At 45.1% G+C, this 27,652-nt stretch overlaps 1 protein-coding gene across 10 annotated transcripts in view; it reads right to left on the bottom strand.

The window, feature by feature from the left end:
• The window catches only part of ROBO2 (roundabout guidance receptor 2), a 974,141-nt gene that overhangs the window by 246,826 nt on the left and 699,663 nt on the right, over nt 1–27,652 (bottom strand). For all 10 annotated transcript variants that reach the window (XM_069636436.1, XM_069636431.1, XM_069636432.1 and 7 more), the window contains exon 6: nt 16,195–16,322. In XM_069636436.1, coding sequence (XP_069492537.1) covers nt 16,195–16,322 — 128 coding nt within the window. The remainder of the gene's footprint in view (nt 1–16,194; nt 16,323–27,652) is intronic.

Genomic DNA, 27,652 nt, shown 5'->3' with positions numbered 1-27,652 from the left:
GAGACTTCAGCACATGGAAACAGAGATGCTATTACACCCATATTGGACACACTTTTTTTATCATGTGACGTTGTTGCCAGTACCACAGCAATGACATTGAAGGCAGTAACAATTCTGCCTTCGGTAAATTGAGGAGGCTATAACGGTTAGCAGAAGATGTGCAGGTATATAAGTTCCCAACCTACATAGCACGGAGTGGGTTGTTTTGTATATAACGGGCATGCATCCTTAAGCTTGACGTTTTAGGATTGTGTAATAGAGCATAGAAACCCCATAACCAAAACATATAGACACAGGGTAGTGTAGCAATCTTCTGTGCAAGAAAACGGAAACAGAAGTGATGTCTCAAACATCCCATCTACAATTTAACATTGTATTGTCTGCACTGTGTTATTGTCTGCAACAGTGTAACCTGTACCGCGATTAGTGCCTTGATGCTTTCAGGTTTAGTGTGCTGCTATAAATGCAAAATAGGTACATGAATAAATACATTTTAAAAAAAATCAAATCAAATTCGCCCTAATTAGAACAAGCTGGTAGAGTCATGGCATTTTAATGCATAATTGAAAGAGCATGTGCTCCATGACACCTATGTACGGTTGGACCTTCACTGGTGAACACACCAGGATAGAAAGTACGCAACACAAGCCTTGATCCACCGGCATGAATAACAACTGGACAATATCAGTGAGCAATCGAATGTTGATACTCCAAGCATGATGCTGACATTTTTCTCTTAAATACTTGCACATTTTCTCTCTAAAGGTTGTTGCTTTTGTTTTCCTTTTGTCTTGTGGCCTACTGTGATGTATGATTGTTTACAATTTGTTTATGATTTGCATATGACTTCTGCTCATTTCACTTTGCATTTGATTATGTTCATTGCGCTGTGCTTGTTTTTAATTCATTATGATTTTACCCAATTCCTAATCCCTAACATGACACTCGGTTGTCGGATTTGTTGACTTTCCAAACTACAACACTGTTACCCAATGGCTGATTGCCTTATGACATTACTGATTTATTACTGAAAACATGCACCCTCCGCGCACCCACACGACATGACTGCTGTAATGTTTTGCTGTTGGAACTTTTTTTATTGATTTTGTGGGTCCTGACACAATTACGCATAACATGCATGGTTGACACTCTATTGACCAGATTTTTGAGTAATGCCCTGATGAAGGACTATGTTTAAGTCCGAAATGCATTGGCACTCAATGCACCTGCACTAATATGGAACTTAATTAATCAAAAGCATATATTTGTAAGAAGTAGAACCCAGTATTCAATTGAAAAGAGTATTGCTACCAGGAAACAGCAATAGATGACTTTTTAAAGTTGTCAACAACATCACTAAGTGTATCTCAGGGAGCGCAGCCCACACTGAAGGCTAGATAGCCTAGGTCCTCGTTCCTCGGAGTCATGGCCTTATCATTTCGCTGACACTGGTATGGCTAACACTAGCATAATCGTTCAATATTTTGTTCTTAAATATCCCAACACACACCAAGCAAACAAAAATGGCAGGTTGTGCATTTCTACATGCATGATCTGCATGGCTCTTAAACCTGTAGGGTGTAGTATCTCAGCAAATAACCACGGTCTTGAGGAAATCCAGAGTAAAGACCAAGGAGGAGAGGAATGGCTGGGCAGTAACGTGGTGGATGTTATTTGGTTAAAAGGGCTAATGTGCTTGATGACTCAATTAACAGTTACCTTGCATAGTTACTCCTAATGCATTAATGGTTGTGAACTGTATAGCTTACATCTCAAAGAAGACTGACCTTCCATGTCTTGAAAGAACTCAATCAGTTCAAGGTGCAATGCTTTGAGCAACCTAAGTTCAACTATGCAGATAAATAAGAACTACAAAGTATTATGTGAGTTACTTTAAACCAACCTATACACCCGGACATTTGACACATAACCTTATTGCAATTTTATGGACAGGTTGCATTTCCTGCCTGTTATTAAGCATTCTAATTTTTCCTCACGCTCTATTTTTCCTGATTTCTTCTCTATGCCAAACCATGACCTTGCTTTTGGTTTATAGTGAAAATGTCGAAAACAAAAATGTTGAAAAAAAAATGTTGAAAAAAAAATGTAATTTTTTTTTTTTTAATGGCTAGGTGTGGGTTCCCACCCAACCCCCTGTTTATTTTTTATAGCTAAACCCAAAAAAACATACAAATAAAAAAACACATTCAATTTTTTTTTTGACATTTTTTTTTGACATTTTTGTTTTAGACTTTTTGCAGTCTACATTATAACTGCACACCGTTTTAAATACAAAATAAGATGCATTTCTACTGCTTTCACGTGATGAAAGGTTTTGGTGTGCCCACACAACATTGCAAATAAATGCCAATGCTCTTGTCCCGGCTGCCATGGTATACACTTGGACAGCTCAATTGACTATTTGGACTACCACCATAAACGTTGGAGCCACTACCGAAGCTATGAGTTGCATAATAGTATGACTTGAGAATGTGTGGTTAAATGACAGCTAAGAAGCTCGTCCTTGCCCATAAAATTCCTTTTAATAGATCCCTACAATACCCTAAACTTTCTACTTTTATATCACCTTGCACTTTTCCTGAGACAAAGGGCCTCATTACACGGTAGGCGGTAACCATGGCGCTATTAGCGCCATGATTGCCGCCGGTATTTTACCGTGTCCGCCTTGGTGGATGGAGGAATTACCGCTCTACTTCAAGGTGAGCGGGAGCGGTAATTCCTCATTCACCAAGGCCCTTCCCCATTCCCATTTTTGCCCCCATAGGGCATAATGGGAATGGGGAAGGCGCTAATTACGGTACCGCAAATTGAGGTACCGTAATTAGCACCAAGGTCCCTTTGCGGGTTCGTTTTTGTACCAACACGCAAAGGGACCTCGTAATAAGGCGGTAAGGGTTAACGGTCACCGGTAACCTTACCGGTGACCGTTAACCCTTACCGCCTACCATGTAATGAGGCCGAAAGTCCATCAGACGCTCGAACAAATATGCTGAGCAAACTTTAGGAACCATTTTATTTTTGACACGATCACTAACGCTCTGTAAATTAGGGACCAGAAAGTCGCTTTAAAATATAAAATCCACCTTTTACTTTTCAAAACATGTCCTTTGTTGATGGATCCATTTACCATAGGGTTTAGTACATTTGCCTTTTATGTGCGCCGTAATTTCACAGAGGTTGTTATAAACTTGCCAGGCAGAAAGCATTATCTGCACAACATCTGAACAGCAAAGCTGCAGCTCTGCTTTCCATACTTAGCATTCAATCATGTAAAGTAATAAACATGAAATACACAAATACTGCACCCGAGCAATCAGTTCAGTTTCCATTAGCTCTCCTTTCAGAGTTAAACTACAATTGTGAAATATATAATAGAGGTATTTTCATTTCACAGATCATTGCAAGCAAAGCAGCGTGAATGCATTTCTGATCCTAGCTGAAGAATACAAAAAGCTGTTTCCTTAAGGTGTTCTAGGTCACTGTGCGCGATGTTAGAGTGTACCTCAACACAAATCTCGGGTTTTTACAGTTATGCATGCACACACACCGGCACACATGCATGCACGTGTACACGCACACACACACTCAGGGGAGTTGCTAGGTCTGGAAAAGACCCGGGGCTACGCTGATGTCGGAACTGTTGGGACTGGGGGCTAGCTAGTCTTTTGGCTGTAGCTCCTGAGATTCTATCCAGGGCTACATACAAAAGTTCAGGGGCTATAGCCTCCTTAGCCCCCCCCCCCGCAGCACTAACACTCGTTCATATTCAACACAAGCTCTACCATTATGGCCACGGACAGGTGTGTTAGTATCCTAGCGTTGAATTGCTATGAAGCAGAAGACAAAGTTTGGAGGATGAGTTTCTGTCGGCCATGTGGACTTTGTTAGTGACTAGCAAGGGGCTGCATTGATATATTGCTATACGTTGACTGGTTGTCGCGTATGCTTCGCGAGCATGGAGGCGGAAGCTCTGCTTAAAGCCATGCCAAATGGAGAGAAGGATGGTCACTTACCAACAGGGCGAGCTGGAGACATTAACAATGGTGTGGAGAAAACATAAAAAAAGAAATAAAACAATAAGACAGTTGTCACAATGCCTGCTGCGCAATGACACATTGAAACATGGGCAGTACAATACAAGATGCTTATCCAGCCATACGCAACCACACCACAGGAATGATCATGAACTTTATGTTTACAATTCAATAGTAAGAAGGTACTCACAACCGATAGCCATCGGTGCGGCCATTTAGATAGGTTAACATGATGTTGAAAAGTACTGAAGCAGACTGGAGTAATATTTTGAAAACCTTTTAAAGGCATTCTACTAATCTGTAGTCTAGGAAATGTCAGGTCACAAGAAAGATCACAGTTTTATCTGATTTGAAGAGAAATTGAATTGAGAGAGTCAATCAGAAAACGAGAAAGAGCCCCACTAAAACTTTATCAGCACAGCTGCACGTGGCCATTAGCAGTGTGCTTGCCACGAACAGATTTGCGGCCCTGCAGGAGCAGAGGAAATCGATCGCTCTCATTCCAGCTTAACAGAATTCAGTGGAGCAGAGTTCTTGTAGGGAACTCCCTAAATCCGTGACGCGCGTGCATGTCTACTGGCCCACATAATTACAAACAAGTGCAAGTCACCTAAACAATCATACATTTAGTTTGCGCCGTTGTAACGTCTGTGAATTTTTGGTAAAGGTATGGCGCAAGAACTGTTTGAAAAAACACCCAGGGCTTCAATTTCCAATTTCCTCGAGTGCAAACATAGCTGCTAAAAGCAGGCCTAATACCTTTGCACCGAATCTAACTCCACTCTTTGTGCTCTGGAACATGTACCGGGGGTGTAAAGGGAAAATGCAGCACGAAATTGGATGCTGTGTCTGCCCCTATGCCCTGTCTCCAAAAACACAAGGTTTGAAGCCAGAAAGACATGCTCCTGTGGAATCTTCCTCTTTTTTGCAGCTGCTTAAAGTGGACAGATTCACAGAAATGCATTTTAAAGGCTGTTCGCCATGTTCAATTGTTGAGGAGCGTTGACGGCAAGTGCAGAACTAGCTTTGAAGTTGATAAGATCTGTTTTTTGACACCATGTCTGAACTATGTCTTGCAAACATAGAAAACTGCAAGGAATGGGCCGATTTGTATGGTGGTCTGCTCTGTGCAATGTATTCCTTTGCTAAAATGAGAACCCAAGTGATGTATGCTACATTGTTTAAAATATAAAGAACTCTTGTGGAGAGCACTACACTTAATAGCTGCTCAAGTGAGTAGCGGGAGGGACCTATGCATGGAATGATTGTAGGCACTGCATTTGCTTGGTAGAAAGAGTTGGTACTCAGAAACGTTTAATACATTTTTTTTCTTTTAAGATCTGCCTCCCTCAGAAATTTGAGACAATTAATCGTGCTGTCGTTTGATCTGATTTGCATGCCTTCTTTCAAATGCTTTGGCAATGTGGGAATGACCCAAGACCTTACAGGTCAAAGACAAAGAGACAAATACAGGTGTATTTTTCATCTTTAGGCTCCTGTGTATCTTCACCTATTTCATTCTGGGGTAAGAAAGACTGCAACAACAACATGAGAAACATTGCTTTTAGGGTTATGCCTCCACCCATTCCCTTCCACTGCCGGGTCTTCAATTTCTCCCCAGCTCTGATATTGTTCAATTGTACCCGTTTTTTCCTGAACATCCGCTTTCACATTACTGCCTCGAATTGAGAGTCATCTCCACAAGCTACTCTTCATCGTCTCTGGAGGCCAAGAGGCTGGTGTCCATGTTTCCCTCAGCCCACATTTCTTTCAGAAATTTCCTAACACACTTTTTCATTTATAAACTTAAGTACTTGATTTAACAATCTCAATATCTGAACTATCACCCTCTCCCCATTCCCCTTGATGTATTTGATGTATTGCCAAAATATATGTTCTGTTTATGCCACCAAGGACCTATATTTTGCATCTCTCTGATAAAAAATAAAATAAAATAAAATAAAAAAATCAGTCCTTGTGCATGAGGCAACTTTGATGGTTTAAAGCCAGTTCAGTTTATTCTTCAGAGAAAAATGCCACTGCTTATACTACTTTGTTTTCGCTATTGAAAACATATATACATTCAGCCCTATTTTTTCACAGTGCGCAAGCCCACATCCTTTTACATAGCAGTATTTATTATGGAATCTTAAAACACTAGTCAATGAATATTTACAGGTTTTTAAGACCTAACATCTGCATGATCAGACTTTGTGCATATGTTTTGACTCTCTAAGTAGCAACTACTGGACACCTAATTTTAGATTGTTACATTTTCCATGTGTCCAGGCATAGCAGTGGCCAGAATACGAGTACATATCGGAAGAGCATGTGAAAATGATACTGCAATCAGTCTTTGGCAGGCACATTCCCCTTTCTGGCTTTATGGTCAACTAGCACACAGGTGCTGCAGACAGACATGATAACACTCTCATCAATTGTTGAAAATCAATGATACCGCAGGTCGTTGTTCCAGGTCGCTTATCGCGTAATGTGCTTTGTACTCTGAAGTAAACTGCACTGAGTATATGTGCATCCGGCTGTCTGACATACCTCAAAGCAGACGTGGAGGGGAGGTGAGAGTCCGCATGCTGCAACATACTGGGACCTTCTGTGTGCTCCCACCACCTGTCACTCACCCAGGCACAGTGCAGGGCGTTGCAGTGCAAATATCTCAAAAACAGTGCATCATAGTTGCCTTGAAAAATGGTTTTCAGGGTCCCACAGGGAACTTTGAGTTTTCGTCCTCAAGTTGAGATGCTTAAAATGAGCTTTGTTCGGTTCTTCTATTACCACATTGATGGTTCAGTGATTTCTGGCCACCCTCTCGTGTGTGAAGGGACTGGAATCCAGGGAAAGGGGTGGGGTGTCCAAATGTGATTTCAGGCCACCCCTTGATGTGTGATGGGGAAAGGTTGGGGGGTCTACAAATGTTATGCAGCCAGTAATGTCTGGAGGGACCTAACAAGTAGCTACACACAGTTTGGTGCAGATTGGTGTAACAGTCTGGGATTGTATAAGGAACAAACTAACAGATGTTCTGCTTTGTATATGTAGAGAAGAGATAGGAACAGCCATTGTTATTATCATTTTGCTACTGTCTTTTTAATATCATTACTAGCGGTACAACCCTGCTTTGCACAGGTCTGTAGCTGACATGCAGGAGGGGGTCTGCTATAGCCTTGTGTATGTCTTGTGTCATAACTTCCTATTTTTGGAAAATCGCAACATTGGCAACCTCCAGGAATAGACTTTGCTGATAGCACAGGGCTGGACCCCGCTCCACTCCTGTGCAGGGTGAATGGGTGGGTGCACGGTCTGTAGATGACATGCACGTGGGGGTCTGCTAAAGCTTTGTGTATGTTTCATTGTGTCATAACCTCCTATTTTTGATAAATTGCAAAATTGGCAATCTCCTGAAATCACCTAAACTGATAGCACAGGCTGGACCCCGCTCCACCGCTGTGCAGAGCGAATGGATGGGGTTGGTGAAATGTCACTATCGCCAGTATACACCAGACTGGTATGCCGACATTGTGTCCCAAGTTCCTATTTTTGTAAAAGTCACAAAATCTTCAATCTCTTGAAAACTGATAGTAATGGGCCAGACCCCAACCTGTGCAGGGCAAATGGGCGGGGTTGGTCGATTTCACCATTGCCAGTACGCCCCATACTCGTATGCTGAGCTTGGATAAACATTATAGCACACCAACTGTTGTGGGTCTGGAGCCAACAATCACAAAATCACCTATACTGAGAGCACAGTGTTGACCTCCCCTGTGCAGGGCAAATGGATGGGGTTGGTCAAATTTCACTATTGCCAGTACACCCCAAACACACATACACACGTTCACAAATATAATTGTATAGATGTGGGCTGGGGTCAACCATAAATTACCATGTGGCTTGCGCCCGCTTTGTGGGGTGAACAGACAGCTCCAGATTGACAGAGATGGAGAGGCCATGCTAGTGCCCTATTATGAGAGTGAAGATTTCCATTGAAATATAAAAGCCAGTACAAAACAGAGCTTTTCGACATAAGGCCTAGTAAAATGGAAAGAAATGGGCCTAGTCAACTCCACTGAAATGGACAGGTGTGCAAATGAAGGGGAATCTACGTGAGAGCCTAAAACTGATGGCTATATCCAATGAATGGGAAGTAACATGGGGACTGCAGAGGCTGACTTTGTGTAAACTGGGAAAAGTCACCATTGCAGATGTAAGACTGCAGCAGGGCACGTGGAAAGAAATGAGAAATGATACATGTGAAACATATTTGGAAGATAAAAAGGAGGAATGATGATCTACCTTTGTTCTCATCTAGTAGAAAAGAAAGATTGCATTTTAAACCACATGCCCAAATAAATGCTAACATGTTACATGTCAGCACATCTTGCCGATTTAAAGATGTATTTTCTGAAGTATGGATGCAGCTTGTGTTTCCCCCACTGAATTGAAAGGTCTGTGCCTTTGAAAATTTGAATTTAAGACCTTTGACTGAGGACCTCCAGGAGAAGAATGTATGGTGTTCAGTTATAAATACAAAGAATATACAGAGAAATATATCACAACTGTGTGATTTGCAGATAACACAGCCAGCAGAAATTACCTTTAAGGTCGGGTCTCCCCATTAACTGTGCATATGAGTGGCCAACAGAAATGACCTTTTCAGGCCTAACTCGACTTCAAGAAATGGCTTCAGAGCCACTAATGGATGATCAATCAAAAATTGTGTATGAAATAGATTGCTGATAGGCAGATGTTTGGGTCAGGTGATGATGGATAAATGCAACCTAAGAATTTATGGGGGCTGGTGTGAAACTGAGGGACACATGGGATGTTTTTCATTTGACTAACATTGATTACATTTTCTTGAATACAAAGTGCATCGCATGTCCCTGTGAGTGCAACCAAGTCTCACATTTAAGGGGAGAAGAAGCCTGTTGGGTCCATGTAAAATGAAATATTGTGTGATGGATAAAACTGGAGTTATGAGAACAATTATGTTTCCGGCCTCATAATTCCGAGGGAATAGCAAGTTGTTGTGATGATGGGTTATGGTGGTAAGGTTTGAATCAGGAAGGGACAGATTTGTTATTATTTTGGCTGAGGAGTAAATCAAAAAAATTGTAGCTTCTCTCTTCCAGGAAGGTTGTGCCAAGATATGATTAGTATTTTCTGACTCGCCGTAAAATATAGATCTAAAAATATATATATGTGCTGACAATTATCTAGGCATATTGGGGTGAGGGACAGGGAGAGAGCTGGCTAATCCATAGCATGGGCATTTTGTTAATAATGGAGTGTCATCAGCACTATATCTTGGCAAGTTTCAATCAAAGAGGGGACGTGCAAAAAACAACTAGGGACAAAGACGAGGAGAGCTGCATTATCCATTGGGGCACCACCTTGTCAGGTGAACAAAGCTAAACCAAGGCCTGCCTAGAAGGAGGGAGAAAAGGAGACCCAGAGACTTTGCTTGGAAATCTGGGAGACCTATCTGAGAGAGGCCTGTGGCTGAAAAGGCCTGGCTGGTGGATAGAGGATTGAGGTGTGAGCTGCCTGCCTGAAAGGATGTGGTGGTCCTCCTGACCTGAGAACAGAGATCTCCCATGTAAGTAGATGTATCCCAAAACTATCAATTTTGTGGGGAGCTACCTGCCTTAATACTTTCCTATTAGTGGGTGAAGTGAGGGCTGGGGGGCAAAACCGGGTAGACCCTGTCCATATTGAACTAAAAAGTTAACACAATGAATCTATAGAAGAACACCCTATTAGGTTACCTTGAATCATGTTGGAATCTGTCTGTTTAACCCTTACATTTGCATTGGTGGGTGCTCTCCATTAGTGGGAGGGGGTGAAAGTGTGTATACCCTTAGCAAAATTAACTAAAAATGTATGTAATTAATTCCCATAGGGTCATTTATCACAAGGTGATGCTTTTTCCAAAATTCGAAATTGACAAAGGATTATCCCAGTGCACTGTAAATTACTCTGGTCTGTAATGTAATTGGGTAAACCTGCTGATCAATTGAATGTGCTAGTGCCCCCAAAACAAAAACCCAAACACTGTGCATTCCCTTTGAAAACACATTGTACAAAAAGAATGTTCCCTTTCATTCAGAACCAGAATACCAAAACCAGAATCCCAATGCCTTACATGCTCATTGTAGCAATGGTGCAAAATGAAATTCCCCATTTATTCCCTTGCATCCCAAATCAGAATTCCAAAACATTGTATTTTAACTAAGTAAAAAGGACACAACAATTTTCCATTGTGTTATCACTCCTTGTGCCTTCCCTTCAGATCAGAGCGGTCATATCTAATTGATGCCTGGAGGGTGGGGGTTGCTGGGAGGAGAAAGCAGTATTGTGACAAACTAAGCAATCACTGTGTGTTATGTATTTTTCCTATTGGTTAATTTGCGAGAAATCTGCAACATCCACACTGTCGGCCAATTGATGTCTGGCAAAGCTTCCGGGATTACATGGCCTCCCTGCCTTCTCCCTCATGCTCAGCAGATGTCTCCCCTTAAAATGTATAACGAAGTGTCTAACAAGTTCATTTGTTACGTCTGATTTTTCCAAATGCTGATATCTAATTGGATCTAAGAGTACTCGCTTCACTGTCTCACAATCGAACGGTCATGTGTTGCAGCTGATGTATATGTATGAATATATGCTTTTTGTTGTGTTAGCAGCCTTGTGGCTGCCCCTTGCTCTGTCTTCCCAAGTGTGTTGTCAAGTCAAACAATAAAAACAAGTTTAAAAAAAAAATTGTGACTGCAAACTTCAAAATGTTACCTTTAACCTATGTGAGTTACCTGGTGCAAGGAATTTGAATTTGTGATATTCTTTAGTATTACAGGATTGGTGGTTAATGTTTTTGTGATTGCCTATGATTTTTTGCTAAAACTTATTAGGGTACTTGTTGGGGTGGTGCAAGATGGGCTGAAGACCTCTCTAAAGTTGAATCTGTATAAGAGCTTTGGGTGTGTGCCACCTTGCTTGGGGGTGGGGGAAAGGAAATCCCTGAGTTGAGAGTGAAAGCCTAATTAATCGTGACAACATCTGAATATATAACTAATAGTGTTATTAATGCTAAAACCAGTGGTCATCCACACGTCAATAGAATTACAGCTTGGATATGGACATGAGAATATTCTTCCTATTGGCATCCTTGAGAGTCAGGTGAGAAGAAACAGTTTGCAGAACTTGAGGAACCAAAGGAAATGCTACCCCAACAAAGGAACATAAGCCCTCCTACAAGGGTGTATGGCAATTGTAAAATAGAATCCTCAGTTTTGAACATGTTCTGAGAGTAATTTGGGTGGTGACTTAGATATGTGTTTATTTAATGGGTTCTCTACTACTCAGGAAATAATTGGTAAAGGGAGAAGGTTATTCTAGTATTTCATTTTTATTTATTGTTTATCCTGTGAGAACAGCACAGTGGCCACCATAAGGAAATCTGATGGCATAGAGAATATGCTAATATTCCGTAAAAGGTAATAAGTACAATGCATTGTAGCCTCCACATCTGGAGTTCTCATTATTTGCAGTTTAAGCTGCACTACCTGTTTGCACGTGGACTTTCTGGCTATTGCAATGTCTATTCCAGAAAACCATGTCAACGTAGAGGAAAACACTTCACTTTGTTGTGCATGCTGTGTGCTTTCTCTATGGTGCATCCTCCTTAGCACATTAAAATTACTGAGTAATAATGAGGTTCGAGGAGGTAGACATAGTGCAGTAACAGCAAAGGCATTAAGCAGGCATTGGTATTTGCCTTAGATTCTCCTTGAAAGCAGTACAGAGAAAATATATAGCAGTACAGAGAAAATATATAGCAGTATACACATCAAAAACAATTTGGCAATCCTGAGTCACAGTAGTCTGACCTTAAGCACAAACTTCAGAAGCACTGAAAGAGGGGTTAGTTGATGTATGAAGATCCTATGCCTAATCTGCAACTTTGGGCCTTGAAGGAATTGTCAATGTTCTCCTGGGTTTGATTTCAGAGGTGGCTTGGCTCGAGAAGAATCATTATGCTTGGCAATGAGGAGGTTATTGAGCATGGTGTTGCTATGGAAACTCATGACATGTGAAAATAAAATCTTCAAAAAATCTGAAAGAGAAACGGGGCAATCTTGTCCTAGTGAGAATAGCATGGACTCACATAATCCATGCTTAAAAGTCATGATATCAATGATTAACCATATGGGCAAGGAACATCTTCCCATTTCCCTTGTTGACACCAAAATGGAGTGGAAGCTTATATTGAGATGATTGTCCTTGAGCAATGTGTGGCTCTGTTCTTAGCAAACAGGTTGTCTAACGAGGCTTTTAACCCTTTGAACATGTGCAAAAGCATCCCAGAGACCCAGATATTCTTCTTTGTGTGACACAGTTTGTGGGCCTTCATGCAGAACATTTAATCAAAGCATATTTCCTACGTTCGAACAAGCTGCACTGCTCCAAACTTTCTCTGGATAAATTAGTCGTCAGCAAGAATCTTAAAAACATTTCAAATGTGGGGGAGGAGCAGTTAATACTGTGCCTAGAAAACAGATAATTGATTACCAACATCTCAACAGCCTTCTGCTTATATGTTGATATACTATCATATATCCAATAACAATATCAGATAATTAAAGACACTGACATGAAGAAAGTTAAACGCAAATCCTGTATTGCAGTCTGCTTCCATATTACACGATATGCTCATCTTCAGTTGGGATTGTAAAATGAAGCATCACGCCATGGCGTAACATTCACGTGTTCCCAAATGGCCTTGTTATGAATACACACACTTGGAAGATCATCTTCAAGTTATTGAGAGATTTGATTCAGTAATTGGTCATATCAGGTGCTCTAACTAATCCATAAATCTTTCTGGTAAATATGATCAGACCTGTAGATAATCTTGACTCATCTTTGTGAATCTTCTTACAACTTGTACATGCAATGTCTCCATAAAAGACACATATATGCCAAACATTAGGTATTTCTGAATACACTATGAAACTTCTGGATCAAATGATACACTAAGAAGTTGGATGCCAAGCAGTTTGCAAATGTCAAAGCAGGTGAAACATGGTATGATGCTAAAATAACTAAATACCAGCTTTTATTAAATGTGTTATATTACCTGATACAATTAGGATAATGGTAACTATTGAAGACAATTAAATTACCTCTAACTTTAAAAACAGATAACAGGTGAAAAGGACTAGAATGGTTGAATGTCTGTTTTAGTAAATAAAGTTGGTTTTGCTTTGGTGGCCGTCTCATGCTGTGAATATGAAGAAGGATGTCCGCATGACAAAATATGTGTTGCTTTTGTATAGGAAGTTACAATTCTAAGAGTGCCAGGTATCACAGTGGTTTCAAACCTCAGTTTTTAATTTGTTTAATGCTACATACTGATTTTCTTTTTTCACAATTGTTGTAGGCTCCTTTATAAGCCATAGCTGGGATGAGCACAGACAGAAGTAGGATTTTCCTCAATGCCTCCATCTTTTTTGGTGATAGTAAATACATGGATTAAAGGTAATGAGCATGTCCAACTCGCCAAGACTGTAGAACAGCCCCTCCATTATTCAATGTAATCAACATCCCTCTAAAATGACTTCCCAATTGACCTGTTGTCAAGCTGATGTTAACAGCTGCATACTCATATTAATCTGTGTTTTTATTACCCCATTTAATGGTACTCAATGTATCACTGTAAGAAGGCTGAACAGCTGAGTCATCCATGATACAGGATGCAGCCTTGCAATCGCACTCATCAACATGAAACAGGTTGTCATCACCATAGATAATGTGTAATTAATGTCAATTAAATCATGTTTAGACTCTATGTTGTTTAATGCTGTTATTCTCATCCTTACCACACAACATGTTCTGGGTACCATGTTAGACTTTATCAAGTTCTAGGACTAGGCACAAAACTGCCTTTCGTCAAACTGATGAAAAAAGTTCTTGCTTTCCCGCGGTTAACAGTGAAGCGCGGACCGGGTCACTTTAGATGCGAGCACTTGACTCGTGAGCTACTCAATTATGCAATGAACCACTCAGAATAAATGTGTGTCTGTTCCACTCGAGCCAAAAAGTGATACATATTTTATTAAACACATGTTTTTTTCTCCCTTTGTTGCTCTAGGTGTATTTGGCTGCTGAGTCTTCCAAGAAATATTTAAAGGTACTGTAATGGAGGAAGCAAATCCAGTCAGAGTATGTCCATAAATATCTTTCCTATTAAACTATTTAAGGTTATACCTAATTGTTGACCTGGCAAAATGGGGATCTGTAAGCGGTCCCTCGAGAATCATTTGAAGATGGTATCAGTTTTACATATTTAGCAGGAACCTCAATGTCAACAGGTTGGCTGTGAACACCCCGGCAGACTTTATTCGCTTTAATTAGAGAGGCCCATTGTGTCACCTCTCTGTTTACGTTTAATTCCCCCATTATCATGCCTTTTATTTTTTGCAAAAATATAAACAAATCATTGTCACCAAAAATGGCACTACCTTCCTAATCATCAACCATATGGACTTAGGTCCTATCTCTGATATCTAAAGGAGCCTCCAAGAAATATTGATCTGCTCGGCTGCACCCCGACATGTTGCAGTGTTTGCTCCGAACAAACATCTCCTCCTCCCACCCTTCTTGTAAAACCACAGGAAGGAGTGTTGCTTCGCCTCGGTTTCAGAGAATGAATCAGAACTGTGTCCATGCATTAAACGGATGGAAATGGATTTGGGTCCCTTGTGTGGGAAGACCTTGAGCCAATAAAACAACCCGCAAAGGCTTCGAACATTTGATGTAATGTGTGTGGAGAAGAGAGGAGCTGGAATTATGCTAAGCATGTTTTTACTAACCTTTCGCAGCTCTGGTGCAATCGCTCCATCATGCACCACTAAACTGTGAAATAGTCTTGCTCTCCAGCGTGGCGTGCGCGCCTTTCCTTGCTGGATAAGAGAGAACACCACTTACAGTACTATTCTATCTAATGAAATGGGGTTCACTGTAACCTTTGCATAGCTAGCCACCGCACCTGTATCACACTTCACCTGATCCGCGCACTGCAGTGCTGTGGGTCAGAAATGACGTGACAGGGCCTGATTCATGGAAGTGTTTCATAATGGTGCAATCCCATAGGAAAACGTTCCATGAATCAGGTCACATGGTGCACAGAAACTGCTTGGATTTGTAGTCGATTATTCTGTGAAATTGAAAGTATTGTGTTTGTAGAGGAACACAAAGGCAAAAATTGTTATGTAAATCGCCCCCTCTTTCTCCTCCACACTTACAGTGAAGTAATACACAATGGGACAGATTCACAAAACCGTTTTCCAATGGGAACATCCCTTTAACAAATGCTTTGGAAAATTAGGCCCAGTGATATACACACACTGTACAATGGCTGCATAATGCTTCGGGGTGACAGGGGGGTGAGGGAGAATAGCAGCCTCCCTCTCCACACAAATACAATGAAAAATCAACTCACATTAAATAACACATTTGACAATTCTTTGCGTTCCATGTATTATTTTTTAAATATGTTTTTGCAAATATAATGCTACATGTCAGATGAGCCTGCATATTAACACAATTTTATAATGATAATAATGTGTTATTTATATAGCGCCTTAATCCAAAGTGCTTTACAGAGCACATATTTACATACAATATCACTCAACTGAAATTGGTACTCATTTATCGACCTCGAAAGGATGAAAGGCTGAGTTAGCCTTGCCGGATTCGAACCTGCGACTGGCAGCAGCGAGCGATCATCCCGCTGAGCTATTTTACCGGCCTGCATGGAGGGGAGGGTGAATTCAACGTTCTGACTTCATAGCAAGACATTTCTCAAACCCCCTGCTTGCAAGTAATGTGCCGTGGATTTTTGCATGCTTATGTTTAGAACTAAGTTCCGGGGTGTCCATGTTTAATAACATCATGTTGTATGAAATGTACAAAGTGTATAGTGTAGCCAGTACTTTCATAACTACGGGAAACATATCCATATTGCACCAATAAGTTTCTAGAACCGCATTCTCTCACATCGACACGTCAGGTGGTTGTGAGCAAAGCTATGGACAATAGTTTTAATCCAGCCTTCGGTACTTACCTCGAACTGTGAGGGACGCAGAGGCTTCCACTTTCCCCACACGATTCTCTGCCATGCACGAGTAGGTGCCCTCGTCTGCGCTCGCGGCCTTCTTAATGCGTAGCGTGTAGTCATCCTTGATATCATACCTATATGCCAGGGCGAAAAGACGAATGTCAGGATGCACCGGTAAATCGGGGTGACACAATCGCTCACCTGAAGGGTTATGCTCGGGGTCCATGGCGAACACATCATGCACAGCTGATAGAGCTTTTGCTAAATAATGCCATTAGCCTTTCATCGTTGTCACGTTTTATGGCCCTCTGCATTAGTTAAAACTTTACGTCCGTAAAATTAGTATTACTATGTTCACCTAGTATTAAGACAGCATTAATAATATCGCTTTGCTCTTTAAAGTATGGCACACTGACAACCTTTGGCAGCCAGGCAGAACTCCGGAATGCTTCATGTCTCAAGAAAACCCCGCCCCCCCACCCATGCAATGAATACACCCTGTGAAGGCCATGCTTCATCACTTCCTTATACAGCAATTCTGTTAGGCACACTTACATTCAGGGAATTATCAAATTGCCTATGCACAAAGGTACCAAAAAACATAGATTCTCTTGCAAGCAATTAAAAAAATGCAAAGCATACCAGATGTGTTTTACTTCCCATAGACACGTTCCTGGAAGTTCCCATATATGGTCAATAAGCAAAGTCCTAACAAAATAAATGATATTCATTTAGTCCCCATAACTGGAGGATGTGCTCCCCATTTCAGTTTACAGGCTCTTATGCGCCCCAGCATAGTCAAATATAGCGTGTGAAGTTCAAGTGGGTCAGTAAGAAATTATTCTCTGTCAAAGGTTGACAATGGCCATAAAAGCCTTCAACAGTACAGGTATTGATTGACTTGTGATTTTCAATTGGCAGCCACGCTTGGATCTCGAGGTAAAACATGATGCTATTTTGTCAGAATCCACATTAGGTTAATGTCTCTTTTTTGCAACATCTGATGCTTTTTTGGGCTATTCCGGTGCAAGCCCGAGTACACATTGTTGCAAAAGCTGATCGTGGATGAAGCCAAACCCGGAATCAAAGTGGCCAAACATGTCGGCTGAGGAAAGCGTGCAAATGTACAACGAGGCCAAGCTGTTACTGGAAACTCTCTACAACAGCACAGACCTTTCAATCAAGCCCAGCACCATTACCAACCAGCTGCATGGAAGTGACACAAACTTCAGTGTGCAGACCTAGGTTTAAAAGGTTCCTGTGACTGTGGGAAAGAGCGTAGATTTTCTGCACAGATCTACCTCCTCGCATAAGAGCCCTCCTTCAGGGAGCATGGAGGAGGAGGAATGTGCATTGCTCTTCAACTCCAAACGTCTGACAGCATGGCTATGCCCCTCATAGAGTTACCTGGACGATCTTCACAGGTCATCACCTAATCAGGCATTTACCTGGATCTGATATGGACTCTAATGTTCTGATTTACAATAGAGAACAAACAGTGTCAGTGGCAGCCAGTACAGCACATTCAAAAGAAAATACTAGTAACTCACTGCGCCCAATTTGGGCTATCCACTGAATTCTCTAGTGACGTGACTTGCACTGGTGGGCAACTTTATACAACAGTACACGTGAAGGTGTAATTTCTTCCTTTCAGTAGCATTGTTTAACACATAATACGATCCACAGATGTGTACTGTTACACGTTTGCCTTTCATTAGCCTTTCCTGGAGGCATGATAGGGTGAAAATGTTTGTTGTTTGTTTTATATTGGTACCTCCAGTCCCTCACGTCACACTGTCTGAATGCATACCTCTGTTACATGTTTGTATAAACATCTTCGCATCAACTTGACAATGATGTATTCAATAGGATGCATTTCCTAAGTTATGTGATTTAATGCCTTGCAATCTGCCCACTGGGGCATGTATACAGCAACCCTCTATTTTTGTTGACCCATCACTCCTTCCAAAAAATGACTGTAGGGCTCTTTTCTCAATAGCTCGGCTCTTTCTTCATAACCCTTTACCTTGTATACAGCGTTATAGATTGAGGGAGGGGTCATTATCATCGGATAATGACCCACCACCAAGGGGCCGTAAATTGGGGGATGGGCATTATCTCAAGTGCTAATGACAACTCCTGAGGTCTATAAGGCCTTTTGGGGTTTTGGTGGGGATGTAAAAATAAACCTTAATAGTGTATAAAGTAAATAGGCAAAATTAATAAATTAAATGTGTTTTTATTTTACAGTATTTAAATATCATGGGTATTTTCATAAGATAAGCATGTCAATTGCAAATTTGGTTAAGGCGGAGAGGTTTTAACATGAAAATCCATTAGGTGTTATGTAAAAGTACACAATTTCTCTATAAGAAACTGAAAGTAGATTCCGATGTTTTAGCTTTTCTTCCGTGCATTAAATAGGATGCTGCAGCAAAATAAATTGTCCTCTGTGAGAGGAAGTGTGTTGTTTAAGGAAATTTAATTTTAAGAGACAAAGATCAGAATTAAGTCAATGCTGGTAGTTATTGACTGCAGTCAGAACATTCTGATTGGCTGAGACAAGGTCAATAATGATCTCCATGTGACAAAATCAAATGTTCACTTCCCGATTTCCGCAGTTGTAATTCCCCAGTATTCTGCTGAGTATTGTTATTATCCCCAGCACTCTATTTTAAAAATCATTTGTTATGTCATCAGCATTTTCCCAGTTCTAAGATTACCATTAAGTCGTTTTGTGAATTCTGAGCTTTGCAAGCTGGGTGTAAGTCCAACCATGAATGTTAAAAAGTGTTCCATTAATATTCTGATGTTGCAAGAAGAATTACACATTTTTTCCAATTGGGACTCAGATGACCTATATCTCCCCTCTCACTGTTGTTTGGATTTAAGTTGCAATCGTTTGCTTCAAAGCCTCTAAAACAGCATTAGAAGTGTCCTGGAAAAAGTAGTGGAACTGTGGTCTCGGCAGGGGAGAGGGTAGGTGGTAGCATAGTGCAACACGTGACAAGGTGTTGCAGCTGGGGCATTGCAATACTGTGACTAGTAACTAAGGCTCCTATTGCAACTTTACACTTGCACGGGGACATGAATGGACAAATCCTCTTTATAGAATGGTGAATATGGTCGTAAAAAGTAGAGGAATGGTAAACAGAAAAATATAAAAGTAGTCAAACACCACTCCCGACCCTTTCCACCCGCTTCGATCACCTCTCTAAAAATGTTATGCTATGAAACGAACATGGAACCAATCACGTTCCACGATGTGCATTATAATCGCAAAGTACAACGTAATGGGCCCGATGTACAAAAGCGTTTTATAATGTTGCATTCCCATTGGACAACGCTTTGTAAATCAGGCCCCATTGTGTTTTGTGATTTGTATTAACTATTTCATGATACGAGTCCACGGGAGTCCCTTTGCATGTAGGAAAGATGCTGTGAAACTAAAATAATTCCCCCAAAATGTTTGCAAAATGCATAGAGCAAATATGCAGCTGTGCCATCATCTTTGATTCACTCATGTTTACATGAAAGCCAATCTAGGCAGTGTTAGGGGAATGTATTGGCTGCCCACTTCCGGCTGCTCGCTATGAAAAAGCATACCTGCTGCCCACCCTTTGAACAACACAAACGAGTGATCAACATCTTTAGAAGTCCTTACCTATGCCCACATGTCAGATACAAGCTGTGCTACGCAGGGGCGTTGCTAGGGGGGGGGCTAAGGGGGCTATAGCCCCTGATCTTTTGGTTGTAGCCCCGGATAGAATCTCAGGAGCTACAGCCAAAAGACTAGCTAGCCCCCAGTCCCAACCGTTCTGACATCAGCTTAGCCCCGGGTCTTTTCCAGACTTAGCAACTCCCCTGGTGCTACGTATTGGCCAATTGGGACACCCCTGCTCTCTCTACCATTTTGTTCAGCAAACAATCCAGCTCTTTATTTTAAACACATAAACTGTCCTTTTTACAATAGTTAGTCATTAATTAAAACTCGAGTTCATGACAGGAAAAAAGAAAACCACGGCTGGCGATGAAATGTGCTATAAATGAGATGATTGCGATTGTACAATTTGGCAGCTAGTGGTTCGTATGAATGGCTCCAGTGTTGCTGCACTTGATTCATGACAGTTGTACAATGCTGTGCTGACAGTCCCTGCCATGCAGACACGTTTTCTGATATGAAACACAGCTGAAAAATGCACCCCAATCAGAATTGGCCTCTGGGTAGACGGCGCCATCATCACTGTAGCGTGAATGGGAAGTGATTGGTAACACCTGTGACAAACTGAGAAACGTAACCGTGTTCTTTTAGGGCGAGAACAGGCAACCAACCAGAATGCTAAATTGTGCCAAACCATTGCTCCTGCTTTATGAGTAAAAAACATTGACCCTAAATATGCACATTAAACGGTGGGTGCCTTCTAAAGCCTGCACAGCATTTTAGTAACTTTTAAGCTTTCAATTAAGAGTTTGGTTAACCAAACATGAATTCCTTTTTACTCATATTTTATGCACGCCACATGCAAGTGTTCATAGAAGCACAACCAAAAGTAATGACTTGGGGTGCATCAGGATACATACATATTCCACATTAATAATGGAATCAACAAAGGAACAAAGAAAACATTTCGAAGTTAAACAGATCATACTGCAGAATATTTATCATCCATAGAAGTAGACAGTGGGGACCTGTTCCACAAAATCGTTTTAAAATGGGAAAGTCCCACTGAAAAACACATTTTTAAACCAGCCCTATGTATTCAAACTGCAAAATGGATGCCACAGCCACCTGTGCATGTAATAGTGGCTTCAGCACCCTTTGCAGGTGCAAAGGGACAGAAATATGTAAACAAGAAAAAGAAAAGACCTGTAAGCTAGTCAACCAATTATGAACATGTAAACATTGAGTCAGAGTGTGCAGAAAGAACTTAAGACAGCGGTGGGTGGGCAAAAAAAGAGGTGAGCCAGCTAGCTGACTGTGGGCCAATCCTTAAGCCAATCTAGCCCAAATGTAGTGCTTCGGCGTGGCCATTCAGCAGCAGAGAAGCGAGGAACTGGAAGGATGCATAGAGGATAGAGGAGGGAGGGTTAGGAGGATGACAGTGGTAATTTACAGGCCTATTCATGGAATCAACGTGCACCGAAAAAACGGCGCACGCGTGCGAAAACGTGCGATTCGCAGAGAAACAGCGAAAATCGCAGTGCAAGTGCGATTATCGCACAGAAAACATCGCACATCAATTCATGGAAGTCCGTGCACGCGCGAAATGTGGGATGTGCGCTGAGAAAGTGCACGGCGCACGCTGGCGAACAGGTCAACGAACGCCGTGCGATAAGGCCACAGCGAATTCGCACATAGCGTGGCGCACATAACAAAAGTAGGCGTAACACGGGGCGTCACACGCAGAATGGGGAACAACTCGTGAAAATGTGGGCGTCACGGGGGAAGTACAGGAGGCAAGTGCGCAGAACGCCCACACGCTCACCTACAACACGTATTTATGGAATCGAACAGGGAAAAACAACGCACGGCCAAAGGCGCGCACTGGCCCATACATGTCCACCACACGAAAGCAGGCGGTAGCGTCCCTGCGCAGGAAAAAAATGTGTGCCAAAGTCTTACACGCGCGAGAAGGCCCACACGCGATCGGGCCTGGGGGAGCATGTGCGTGTATTCCAGGGGTGCGTGTGAAGTTCCACACACGATTGGCCTGGGCGCGTGTATTCCAGGGGTGCGCGAGAAGCTTCTCACACGCGATTGGCCTGGCCGCGTGTATTTCAGGGGTGCGCGAGAAGCTTCTCACACGCGATTGACCTGGGCACGTGTATTTCAGGAGCTTGCGGGTGTTATCACACGCAATCGGGCCTGGGGGAGCGGGGTACGTGTATTCCAAGGGCTCACGGGTGTTTTAACACGCGATCGGGCCTGGGGGAGCAGGGTACGTGTATTTCAGGGGCTCGCGGGTGTTTACACACGCGATCGGGCCTGGGGGAGCGTGTGCGTGTATTTCAGGGGTGCGCTTGAAGTTCCACACGCGATTGGCCTGGGTGCGTGTATTCCAGGGGTGCGCGAGAAGTTCCACACGCGATTGGGCTGTGTGCGGGTATTTCAGGCGCTCGCGGGTGTTTTTACACGCGATCGGGCCTGGGGGAGCGGGTACGTGTATTCCAGGGGTGCGCGTGAAGTTCCACACGCGATTGGGCTGCGTGCGAGTATTTCAGGGGCTCGCGGGTGTTTTTACACGCGATTGGGCCTGGGGGAGCGGGGTACGTGTATTCCAGGGGTGCACGTGAAGTTCCACACGCGATTGGGCTGCGTGCGGGTATTTCAGGGGCTCGCGGGTGTTTTTACACGCGACCGGGCCTGGGGGAGCGGGGTACGTGTATTTCAGGGGCTCGTGGGTGTTTTAACACGCGATCGGGCCTGGGGGAGTGGGGTACGTGTATTCCAGGGGCTCGCGGGTGTTTTTACACACAATCGGGCCTGGGGGAGCGGGGTACGTGTATTCCAGGGGTGCGCGTGAAGTTCCACACGCGATTGGGCTGCGTGCGGGTATTTCAGGGGCTCGCGGGTGTTTTTACACGCGATCGGGCATGGGGGAGCGGGGTACGTGTATACCAGGGGTGCGCGTGAAGTTTTTCACGCGATCGGGCCTGGGGGGGAGCGGGGTACCACTCACCGTCTGCCTTGCTTGTAGAAGAACGCATAGCCAACACCCGCTGTGAAGTAATAGCGTGTGAACCCCAACGGATGGAAAACACACGCACCGCACGAAAAGCACGTACAGAGCAGTGTAAAGGCATGCGGGATCTCCAAGCCCTGCCAGGGCAACGCCCGTGCGCGAAACTCCACAGACGCGCTTACGCTGTAAGGGCCTTTGGTCCAATGAAATCGCGTACGCGTGCTGACGCGCTGACGCGCTAAGGCCCTTTCCTCGAATTTCACGCTGACTTGCAGGATTTTCACGTGCCAAATCACTCCGTATCAAGCTGGCCACGCGAAAACACACGGAAAACCACGCTCCTGCCCAGAAGGCCGAATCACTGCCCCCCAGTGCCCCGAGCAGCCTCCCACGTGCCATCTGCTGCTGCCTGCCTGCCTGCCTGCCGCCACCGTGCCCTGCCATTTGGAGCCTGCACATCAGCCATCTGCAGGGGTCCAGTTGCTGTGTCCACCCCTCCTGGAACAGAAGACTCCCGACTCGGATAACATCGCTCCGCAGCCCAGCCCCAGAACCCAGTTGCCCACCCACTCCTGCCCCTGGGGTTGCCATGTCGGGCACATCAACATCTGACACCAGTGGCAACCCCCGGCCAGAGGGGCAGAGGGGCACCAGCTTCACTGCCACCAAAGTTGGTGTCCTGGTGGAGCAAGTCCTGGGGCAGTATGATGCCCTCTTCGGATCGTCCCGCGCCAACAAGGAAGGACGGGAGAGGATCTGGGCCGACTGTGCGGTTGCCATCAACGCAGAGGGGGTGGCAACCCGCACCATCCAGAAGGTCAAGAAGCGCCGGGAGGACTTGAGGTCCAGGACCCTCATAAAGGCCCGGCGCCTCGTGGAGGGGGGCCGGGGCCGCATGAGTTCCATCCAGATGAGGGTCCTGGAACGTGTACACCCAGTGCTCCATGCCCAGGTCCTTGAGACGGAGACCCGTCTGGCGTTGAGCGGTAAGTGGCCAAGCATTGCTGTGTGAGACAGGGCATGTTGCAGTGTGCTGGTTGTCTGATACTTGCCTGCATGTGTGACATAGGCCATGTACGCATGTATGTGTGCAGGGACATCATGGTAATGCATGTGCGACCAGTAATGTGTGAACCGCACGTTGTTGCATGTGTTTAAATGCGACATGGGGAGCCCTGTGCAGATTGCACACATGAGAGCATGGCCGTCTCTGTTCCTGGACATGGGTGGGGGTGAGGGATGGGTGCTGATGCCAGGTACATATATGGTATCCATGTCTGTGTGCCTGACCTGCGTGTCTGTGACTTGTGAATGCCATGGATGCATGACACATGTCTGTGACAATTTACAGATTCACTGATGCAGCCTAGTCATCCTTGTATGCACTGTGATTGGGGTGTACGGGGCCAGATGGATGTGACTGAGGTGAAGTGTGTGCATGTGATAGGCATGACCCATGATGCATGTGAGTACCATTACATTGTATGATTCGAGAGTCCATTTGACATGTATGGAAATGTCCATGGCATGCACCATGACTGTCACTGTGTGTGTTTTGCCTGGACTGACACATGTGTTGTGGAGTGACATGATGGAAGTGTATTTTGACAGTGGCACTCATCTGCTATTGCTTCCAGTCTAGGGGACCATTGTACAGTACCCTGATGCTTGTGTTCTATGTCTCCCTTTACGCAGCGGCTAGTGAAGAAGAGGGCGGAGACGGTGCTGTGGAGCAAGGCGGCAGGGATGCCCCCACGGCTGCAGCGGAGGGGTGGGTGAGCCCCCACAGGGGCCTGCTACGGCGGTAGATGGTGAGGAGCCATCCAGGTTGGTGGTTTCCACAGAGGAGGAGGAGGCCGCCACTGAGGCGCACATGGGGCCTGGTAGGCGGCATCCCTGCCGGTGCAAGTGGTGCAGTCCAGGGGCAGGGGCAGGAGGCAGCACAGGTCACCGTGGAGGGGCCTGTGCATGTCGCTGTCCCTGACCCTGTGGGTGCACCACCATGCACCAGCAGGGATGCCCCGTCCCAGGCCCGTCCGCAGGTAGAGGGGATGTCCATGTCATCTGACTCCCCTCCACCTGCGGACGAGGGGACCCCTGGCCGTATGGAGAAGGTCCTGATTGGGGTCGCGATGCGCACAGAAGTGATTCGTGATGCCGTGCGTGCTTCCCAGGAGGAGCATGCACGTCATCACGAAGAGCATCGTGCCGACGTGGCCCAATTGGGATCGTCCATGTTCGGGGGTTTCCTGCATGTGTCGGCCAATCTGGCAGCCCTCTCCTCCTCTGTGGAGACTATACGCCAGTCGTTCTCCTTGCCGTCTTCCGGCCCAGATGCCACCAGGGCCCCCTGTAGACCTGCCCTGAGCAATGCAGCCAGCTCGGTGGGGATTCCATCCCTGCCACAGTCGGGAGTCAGAGGTCCAGCAGGGGTGGACACCACAGCAACTGGACCCCAGCAGATGGAGGATGTGACGGCATCATCGGGCAGGGCACGTGCACGACGGCGTCGGTGGTTTCCATCAGCCTGGATGTCGTCGTGCTGGCACAGGCAGTTGCGTCGGAGGCAGCAGCAGGCTCAACGTGGGAGGCATCATGGCTCGGGGCCATCAACATCAGGGGTGCAGGCATCGGCCGGAGGGCAGGAGAACCCTGGAATGGGAGTGGCTTCCCTGTGGGAGCGGTTGTGCCAGCAGATAGGTGCGGACCGGCAGCGGGCAGAGGAGGAACGGCTCACAATGGTCAGGGCGGAGGACTCCATGCGGAGGGCGCTGAGGCGGGCTGAGTGCCTCGAGGGTCTTCGCAGGGAGTTGGAGCTGGACAATGCATTATCCCTGCGGGACCTCGGGGCCAGGGAACATGCCCGCCTCCAAGCCATTGACCAGGAGTTCAATGATGCCCTGGCCCATGACAACAACCAGTGAGCAGTCGGACTAGCCCGCTGCTTTTGTATATAGTTATATAGTTAGTGTTAGGTTTCCTTTAATTTCTTTTTTTTATTTGGTTGCAATTGGCCACATTTTTGTATATAGTTCAGTTTTTAGTTAGTTGTCATAGTTAGGTTTCATTTGGTTGGGCTCATGGACCCGGGATTATCTGTAAATAGTTCTTCAATGGCTTTTTTTATTTTTTGGATTTTTTTCATGGACATTCGTCTTCTTTTGGTTGTTTTGCTTTGTGGTTTTTCTCATTTCATTTCCATTCAAGTTGATTTTCAATACATTTTTATTTACATCCTTCAATGTGTCGTATCATCTCATTGCTTTCATGCATGTCATGTTGGATGTTTTAACATTCACTTGCAGCCATTGTGTGTGACAGACATGTGTTCATTTGCATTATTTACATTGGGTGTGTAACATGTAATTGCCTTTGATATGTGGGTGGATGTGATAGTTGGTTGGGCCTTTTGGCAGGGGAGGATGGCCATTACGGACATGATTGGGGATTGTTGGGACCCAGGTGCAGGGGGGCATGGATGGGACATGGGCGAGGGCCTGGTGGAGGGTGCCCCTGCACTGCTGGGGGGTGGGGGTGGTGGGGAACATGAGTTGGACATGGGTGGGGGCCTGCTGGCAGGTGCCCCACAGTGCTGGGGGGTGGGGGTGGTGGGGAACATGAGTTGGACATGGGTGGGGGCCTGCTGGCAGGTGCCCCACAGTGCTGGGGGTGGGGGTGGTGGGAGACATGGGTGGGGGCCTGGTGGAGGGTGCCCCTGCACTGCTGGGGGGTGGGGGTGGTGGGGAACATGAGTTGGACATGGGTGGGGGCCTGCTGGCGGGTGCCCCGCAATTCTGGGGGTGGGGGTGCAAGGGGACATGAGTTGGTGATCATTAGTGCAAGGAGACATGTGCCTTTGCTGGGGGGCATGCCCATGTTGGGTGGGCTGCCTGCGGGACATGACCAGGGATGCAGGGTAGTCCCCTGTGGTGTGGGCTGCCTGCACGGGCCGTGGAGGGTGTACAGGAAACACCTGGGAGGACCCACACTGGCAAATCACATGTAGGACTCCCCGGCACGCCTGAAATACACGTACCCTGCTGAAATTGCGCGTGAAACTTTCCGTGCACCCCTGGTATACACGCACACGCTCCCCCAGGCCAGATCGCGTGTAAAACTTTGCGCGCAACTCTGAAATACACGCGCCCAGGGCAATCGCGTGTGAAACTTTCCGGGCACCCCTGGTATACACGCACACGCTCCCCCAGGCCAATCGCGTGTGGAACTTCTTGCGCACCTCTGAAATACATGCACCCAGGCCAATCGCGTGTGGAACTTCTCGCGCACCCCTGTAATACACGCACACGCTCCCCCAGGCCTGATCGCATGTGAAACCACCCGCGAGCCCCTGAAATATACGCGCCCAGGCCAATCGCGTGTGGAACTTCGCGCGCACCCCTGAAATACCCGCACGCAGCCCAATCGCGTGTGGAACTTCTTGCGCACCCCTGAAATACACGCACACGCTCCCCCAGGCCCGATCGCGTGTGAAACCACACGTGATCCCCTGTAATACACGCGCCCAGGCCAATCTCGTGTGGAACTTCTCGCGCACCCCTGTAATACACGCACACACTCCCCCAGGCCCGATCGCGTGTGAAACCACCCGCCAGCCCCTGAAATACACGCGCCCAGGGCAATCGCGTGTGGAACTTCCCGCGCACCCCTGAAATACACGCGCCCAGGGCAATCGTGTGTGGAACTTCTCGCGCACACTTGAATTACACGCACACGCTCCCCCAGGCCCGATGGCGTGTGAAACCACCCGCGAGCCCCTGAAA

Source organism: Ambystoma mexicanum, chromosome 7p (genome assembly GCF_040938575.1).
Source record: "Ambystoma mexicanum isolate Mex_15411 chromosome 7p, UKY_AmexF1_1, whole genome shotgun sequence".
Classification (NCBI taxonomy): Eukaryota; Metazoa; Chordata; class Amphibia; order Caudata; family Ambystomatidae; genus Ambystoma; species Ambystoma mexicanum.
Note: the sequence above shows the minus strand (reverse complement) of the source record. Positions and strands in the feature narration are given on the sequence as shown.